This window comes from Cygnus atratus, chromosome 2 (genome assembly GCF_013377495.2).
Source record: "Cygnus atratus isolate AKBS03 ecotype Queensland, Australia chromosome 2, CAtr_DNAZoo_HiC_assembly, whole genome shotgun sequence".
Classification (NCBI taxonomy): Eukaryota; Metazoa; Chordata; class Aves; order Anseriformes; family Anatidae; genus Cygnus; species Cygnus atratus.
Window position 1 is genome coordinate 108305198 of NC_066363.1, and position 7747 is coordinate 108312944.

General features: G+C 37.9%; 1 protein-coding gene across 5 annotated transcripts in view; it reads left to right on the top strand.

Annotated features, from left to right (window-relative positions):
• Positions 1–3545, top strand: part of EPB41L3 (erythrocyte membrane protein band 4.1 like 3) — a 97215-nt gene extending 93670 nt beyond the window's left edge. For 2 of the 5 annotated variants that reach the window (XM_050709058.1, XM_050709059.1), the window contains 3 exons: positions 722–802; positions 1067–1183; positions 2446–3533. In XM_050709058.1, the coding sequence (XP_050565015.1) occupies positions 722–802; positions 1067–1177 (192 nt within the window). In that variant the 3' untranslated portion in view covers positions 1178–1183; positions 2446–3533. Of the gene's footprint in view, positions 1–721; positions 803–1066; positions 1184–2445 lie in introns of all 5 variants that reach the window. The other 3 variants (XM_035564166.2, XM_050709056.1, XM_050709057.1) reach the window with 3 other exon arrangements.
• Positions 3546–7747: the final 4202 nt, after the last annotated feature.

Here is a 7747-nt window from a genome sequence, read left to right on the forward strand (position 1 = left end):
TACTGAGCTATTATCTCTGCATGGCGTTGAAATGATAAAATAAATCTGTATCGTGTATTCATAATGGGACATTCAGTCAGCTCAGACATTACGGTTGAGTTGTGTTGTCCCATAAGGTGCTTACCCACAGCCAGACAGAAAGCTTAAGGCTGAACAGACAAATGATGTTGGGTCTTTCGAGTTTCAAGGTAGCATCTTAGTAGCAGGTTGCCCCTAAGCAGAAACCTTATTTGTATGGTGACAGCTCTCCTACCAGTGTTCACTGAGGACAGAATGTCATCTTTCTGCAGTCCAATTAACCCTTCGGTAGATGAGCTATACAAAGTTCTTACAACCTTTCTGTCCCTATGAAGCCTACAGTAGGACTTGAGTAGGTCTTAATATGAGCTGTCTGTATGTCCATTCTTCTCTTAATGGCATGAATTTACCATTAATACCTGCCATTTTTGACTCAACACATACAAATATCTCTCCTGACATGTACAAGTTGTTTAAAATAACAAAATTATCAGTGTTGGAAGGACCCCTGGAGAGTTCCAATCCCCATTCAGAGCAGACTCCAGAGCTACTCCAGAGCTGCTCCAACCACAGTTCAGGGTTGTCCATGTTCTCTGTTTGAGATTGTTCAGTCTGGTCACATCTGGATTCCCGGTCATTCTGCAAATGGGTCACAGCACTCTTTAAAGCAAGTTACTGACATGCATTTGTCCCTCCCATTTAGACTGTGAAAGGAGGCATCTCAGAGACAAGAATTGAAAAACGAATAGTCATCACAGGAGATGCAGATATTGATCATGATCAGGTAAAATCTCTAAGCTGTTCAAGGCTACCCTGAAGACTGCCAAACAAAACATTTCTTAACATGGCTCTAAAAGATACTGTTCAAACTGGCATGCCTTAAATTAAAGTGGATTAGTAGTTTAATCAGTGATGGTATATTTCATATTTTAATCATTTTCCTCATTTGTAAATTGTGTAATATCTCATGAATCTCTCCACCTTGCTACTGATCATGCATGTTCCACCTCCTTTTTGTTTTTGCCCTTCTGTGGTTTCCTTGGGATAGGCGCTGGCTCAGGCAATTAAAGAAGCCAAAGAGCAGCACCCTGACATGTCAGTGACCAAAGTAGTGGTACATAAAGAGACAGAAATCACACCAGAAGATGGGGAGGATTGACCACAGGTAAGAGGACTAGATGATTTTCCTAGGCATTTACTGGGCTGGCATGTTGCAAAGGTTTTCCTACCATAATTCACCTCTAACTCTTTGCTTTCTCTCACTGGCATTTGCAAGTTGCATTTGTGCTAGTTATGAGTTCTGATATTTGAATGCAAAGTCCATTCTACTCTAAATGTCTTCATTTAATGGTGCCAGCTGGAGAAAGAGAAACTACTCATTTGCTTTTGTTGGCTTTCTGAAAATTCCTCATTGTCCATGCTTTGATATAGTCCAATTTCTAATCCTGAAGTCAAAAAAATCTGTTGTCTGCTTTTATGTCATTTAAGAACAAATTGCTTTTGTTCTTAAAGTTATGCATTTTGTTTAAAAAATGCCAAAGGAAAAACCTATAGCTGCTTTTTAAACGTTCTGTACAGATATGTTACAAGTTAAGCTTTATTCCAAACTTGCAAAGATTCGGTGTAACCTGCTTTTGAGTTTTGTTTTGAACCCAGTGAAGCAGTGTGTCAGTATTTGTATGTCTTGGCTTTCTTAGGTATTTTATAGGACATTTTACGTTTTAAAGCGGCATTGTTTATCAAGATGAGATGATAATGCAGCTTTCTTGTGTCAAGCTTTTTTTTTTTTTCAGTAAAGGCATGCTCTCCAATTGTGGTTGGCTAAACAGACATCTTAATATTACTATATTTATTCTATGTGCAGAAACATGTCATGCATACTAACCTGCTCTGCAAAAGCTGTTAATGCCAGCACCATTGCACAAATTGCTTTGAATGCTGTATGCAAAAGAAGAAAGAAAAAAAAAAAAAGCTGCTTGTCTAATTTGTTTAAACCTATAGCAGCATTTTATTCTTAAAACAATATATATTCCCTAGCATTTGGTGTAAGTAACAGAGTATTATGCACAGCACCTTTTGAAGCTGTTTTGCTCTCCTGCTTTCGGATATAGAGACCTAAACAAAACTGAATTTCAGTATCTGTAATTTATTTTGGAAGATGGAACCAATCGCTGAGGAGTGAGTAGCCATGATTCTTGTGGTATTATGCTGAATGTTTCAGAGACAACATAATGTGGCTCAGTTAAAAGTCTATTGATGTCACCAGTTCTTTCCATTGGCATCAATAGTCTTTGGAATTGGGCCAAGTTCCTTATACTGGAATGATGCTGTTTTTAAATAATTTTTGTCATGCAAACAATTTGACAAAATCTCTCTCTGCAGGAGAATAGTTGTTTCAAATAATTAACTCAGTTCTCTTTCCTGCAGGAATAATCTAGATTGCATATGAATCCAGACATACACACCTGTAGGAATACGAGAGCCTATATGGAGTCTCAGTTCCAGCCTGACTGACTTGTATCTGTCTATGGAAAATTTCAGTACAGAAGAATTGATCTTGACCGTTAATAAAGAAACTGGCAGAGATATCTTCCCATAGAAAGCAATCTGAATCAGCAGCAGTTAAACAATATTGCATGAAGCAACGATAAAATTACAGAAAAGCAGCATTTTTAATTTTCTTAAAATGTCTAAGTTTTCAGCTATACCTGCACGTTCATAAACAGTATAAGCAGTGATCTCATGTAACACATAAACAGTTCATGCCTTTCACAGTTTATGAAAGTCTAAACAGATTAAAATTTGTTAGGTGGCAAGCCTTTTGTTTACGGATATTGTAAATGAAGATTACCCCCAAAATGCTAGAAGCTGTATAGGTACTGTGTATAATGTTTTACCACACATTAGATGTGCCAATAACACAGTTTATTCAGTAAACAACTTGAATCTTATATTTGTTTCATCTGGTTTTATTACTGCCCGATAAACAATGATGAATCTTTACTCTTATCAAAATATTTAAATGCTTACAAAGTGTGCTTTGTATACCTGACTGAATACCTTATGTGGTAGTAATGATTTTAGCATATTAACTTTAACAATTTTTGTCAGCGTTGTTCAGAGTCAGCTTCTGGTCACCCTTCACAGATCCTAACCTTGTAAATTATATGTAGTTATTTTGGAGAAAATCTGTATTTTACTTAGTTTGCAGCTTTAGAAAATTATTAATTTGAAATAACCGTGATGGTTTTCTATTGATTTCCCTTTTGTTCTCAGAGGAAAAAAAAAAAAATCTGTTTGAGAATCTGGTCAGCATTTACTATCTAGTTCAGAGTCAAGCCTTAAACTGTACAGAACGTCCACTGAAAACTCGTTAGTGTTCAGCTATAATACCCACTGAAGGGATAGAGTCCATTACACTGTCAGCTGCATCACAACACATGGTGAATGTATGTTTCTGCATAGTGAAATAAAAGTGGTAAATGCATCCAAAATTGTATTGTTCTGTGTCTAAAAGAACCTAGTGTTTCTTATATTCAAAACATTGTGTTACATTTGTAAGGCACCACAGGTTTTACACATCTGCACAGTAGACACGTTTTGTCTTCAGTGGTTTACACTGCACTGTGCAGACAGTTGGAGTTAGCAGGGGGTCTGAAGGTGTTCACCTTTGTGTAAGTTGTGTTTGCAAAGGAGAAGAAGTATATGGTTTCTTCTGTTTTCTGTAGTTGTGTACTGTTTTCACTGAGGCTAACTGAAGGATTTTGCAGTTGCTTAGAAAGTAAAGGTCAGTAGCCCTTCTCATTTTGCATTTTTGCTCTGAAACATGGATAAAATTATCTCTTTAAAGGAGTACTTCATTTTCTGTTCTTTTTTCTTGCTCTTTTGCCATATCTCATTGATGCTCCCCTGGTAATTAAAAAGAAATTCATAACAAGTAACTCACCCTTCAATCTGTATCTCCTTGCAGGATTGAAAGAAATGGATACAAGCAGACTTTTCAGGACTTAAAGGGCCAAATTTGCCCTTCATTGTTTACACAGGGCTCCCTCTCATTGAAGTCAATGGGTTGGCTTCAGCAGAGAGCAAGACTTGACCCAGTGACTTGTTAATAAATGTTTATTTTCTTAATTTAGAAAGAAAAATAGAATATATAGAGAGAATAACCTGTAGATAATAGTTTAAAGTAATATCCCAAGGCTTCAAAAGCTTTGCCCTAAGTCTCTAAAATGTCTTCCTTCCACCAGCCATTCTTCATGCCTTTAATCCAGAGTGCTAACTATGTAACTTCCCATATTGCAGTCATTGCTTACCTCTTGCCTGATGAATAATGCAAAAGTTACGGTCTGTTGTGATCTTTGACTGACCTCTCTCCCCGCTAGCCCTTCAGATTTAGAGAAGAACGTCTATGTTCTTGCCCTCTTGATGAAGGTAGGATCAGCTTTTTGGTGCTGCCAGCGCCCTGCAGCAGCCATAGGTGGAAGAGGTGCTCACGCAGTGTCTCAGCAGACTTCGTTCCTGGTTCTCGCTACTGCATCGGGAGTTTAAAAATAGACTCTGAAGCCATATTGATCTTCCCTCAGGTGCCCCTTATGTTGTCAGCTAAGAAACAGCATTGTATTACCTCAGAGAGACATGAGGCGGTTGCACATCCTTCTCTTCAGAGTTAGCGTTATATTTTAGCATGGCTTGAGGAGATTGTACTTTGGTGATACTGCACAGTATGTATGCTGTCTAAAGATATTGTATCTTAAGAAGTTAGTCTCCTTGGAAAGGATGCTCACAGCTAAGATACGGCCTAAGCATGTGCAAAATATGAGGAGATTAGAGTGGACAGGCAAGGACATCTCAGTGCCACTGTTGGCATAGACCCTTGTTTGGGGGATGGTTCCTGGGAGCAATAGTTTTGGTTTTTGTTAGAAACTGTTTCTTGGGTTGTCTGCCTAATGCTGTGCCACATGAAATAAAAAACACCTGCCTGTTTCTACCAACCAGCTTTTGTCTCCGACTCTTCTCATTTATTGTTGGTCTTTGTCTGGTGTCTTGACGTAAAACAGCTTATAAAATAAGCCATCAAATGATGTATTACTTGAAAGCACCATTACTAACACAGACATCAGTACAGGAGACAACCTCACTTGTTACAACAGGAGCCACAGCTTCAGCCCCATGAGAACTGGCTGCTCTGCATCATTGAGGTAAGGGGTCATGATGGCTCTGCAAAGCAAGAATAAACATAACAAGCAGTCACCACAATTGTAACCATTATAGACACAGAAAGAAAGAAAAAAAACCACTACCTCAGCATTTTTAAGGCCATTTGGAATGACATATTTCTCACTCTGAAGTTTTTTTAAGGTATTCCTCTCCCAAATTGCAAATAATGATCTGTGTACAAGCATCTCAAAAAATGTTAATGGGCCTCTAAATCCAGATATTAGATCAAAGCATTAGATTAGATTTAGCTGTTAGATTTAACAGCTCAGTCTTATTTAACAGCTTAGTTCCAAAGCAGATTTAAGTAGCTGGTGTGATGATGAGGCTCACCTGTACAACAATTAGTATCTGCAGAAATAATAGTTCTCCATAAATAGTTTCTCAAGGCAAATTGAGTCCAGGCTTCAGTCTGGAAAACATCCTGTCATCTGGAAAATTTTGCATGCAGATTTCTTACCTTAATCCAAAATAGTTAAGAGCACAAGGCCCTGTTTCCAGGCTTCACCTTTACAATACGTTCTCTGCAACCTTCTTTCATCACATGTAATAGTAGTGAGGTAATGAAATGAGTTTCCCCTGTTTATACAGGAGCAGTAATGGTTCAGGTTCTGCAGAGATAGGAATCAAACCTTATTTTTTATTTTTCTTCAGCTGGCATTCTACTGTAGTCTATGAAAAATTTTCAGTGTGCCTGTGGCAATGCTAAGATAGATTGTATGGCCTTTTTAATGTTTGTTGAACACACCAGCAGCTCATACTGTGTACTCTTAACTGTATTGCCCAAACAAAATGCTGTTCAGTCACCCATACATTCTGTCAAATAGGCTGGTATTATTTTTACATTGTTAGTTACTATACAAGCAGCCAGAGACCCTACAGTAAAAGTATCTCCAATCAACAAACTAAAGCCAAAAGAAGCCACATTTTCATTTGACTTTAGCCATTGCAAAGCATTAAGGACAGGGATATTTTCCAAGGTACACAAGTCCCAAACTACAGTTCACTGCTTTGAGAATATGATCTCTGCTCTTCTACATTTCTAACTTTAAGGAAAGTCCTTAACTGGACATTTTCCCATTCCCAAGTCTTAGATCCACTTTCTCTTGAAGTGCATAAAAGAGTAATGTTTGGCTAAGGAGAGAAGATTAAAAACAAATGTTAGATTCTCTTCTTTCCCTTCCCCTCCATTATGTAAAGAAGCAGAAACTTGTTTTCAAGTATCTTCTCTTAGTACTGAAGCTCCTTAGGTTGGCTCTGCTGATCTAATCTTTCAAGATGCCTTTGCAATTTCTTTTTCTCCTCAAAAAGTGAAAACTATCCGTAGTTACATGCTTCCAGTGCTGATGTTTTCTATAACTACATGGTAATGAAATGACACCAAACCAACTCCCACTCAAACGGAGTAAGACAAAAAGACCTGTCAAACACTATCTGGGACAGGATGAACATGAAGAAGTGCTTTGGACTTTCTTAAGTCCTGTATAGATCCCAAGGTATAGCGGTGGTCTGAGGTGTCTAAATGGATGATTATGAGAAACGCTTATTACACTGCATGTTTTTTCAAAGAAAGAGAAAATGCAGGACTCTTCTCAAATCTACAAATTCCAAAGGTGATCTCAGTCTTACACTGTAAATGATGTTTAACTGTATCTTTTATCATTAGCTTTGTGCCACCTCGGGAAAGAGGTAGTCCATGGTTGGCCTGAGTTCCCTCAGGGCTATACAAAATGCCAGCCTTCCTAATAAAAATTTGGTCATACACTTGAAAGGACCATTAGTAGTCTGCATCTTTTATTTCTGTCTCATAGGGGTTTAGGTTGAAATAAGCAACGAGGCATATTGCCGTTAGTTTTTGTATAAAAATGATTTCCACAAATCCCTGTATTCATTAAAAGAAACCAGATTAGGTTATCTTGGAACTAACGTTAGCTCTTGTTCACAACATAAATTGCTCTGTTTTGTGACATTTGATTGGGTGGAGACCCATTTTTCTGTCTCCCATTCACCATCATTCCTGCTTCTCAGTTGGAACTAATGGCTACTGCAAAGACTGTTAGTACCAGAATTTCAAAAATCCTCGTTTTAAGGAAGACCAATATGCTCGTGTTATGCAAAAATCTCAATCAGCTCTTTCCTTCACCTCCTGCTCCCAAATGCAGCTATAACCTCCATAAATCAATGACTTCACTCTTACAGCTGAAACAACTATGACTAACTGTAAGTAGGATTGCCTTGTCTTTAAAAGAGACTATGATGACATAGGAAAAAAAAAAAGACAGTAGAAATTATTTTCTTTTTTTACACAGATTTGACTTTTCTGTAATACAGTCTATCAGCTCTATTTTCTCTAGTATAAGAGCCACCTTCTTCTTTTTGTGCAGAGTTTACTGTGCAAAATTTGTTCTGTTCAGCCTGGAAAAGAGAAGGCTGAGGGGAGACCTCATCGTGGTCTACAGCTTCCTCATGAGGGGGAATAGAGAGGCAGGTGTCAATCTCTTCTCTTTAGTGACCA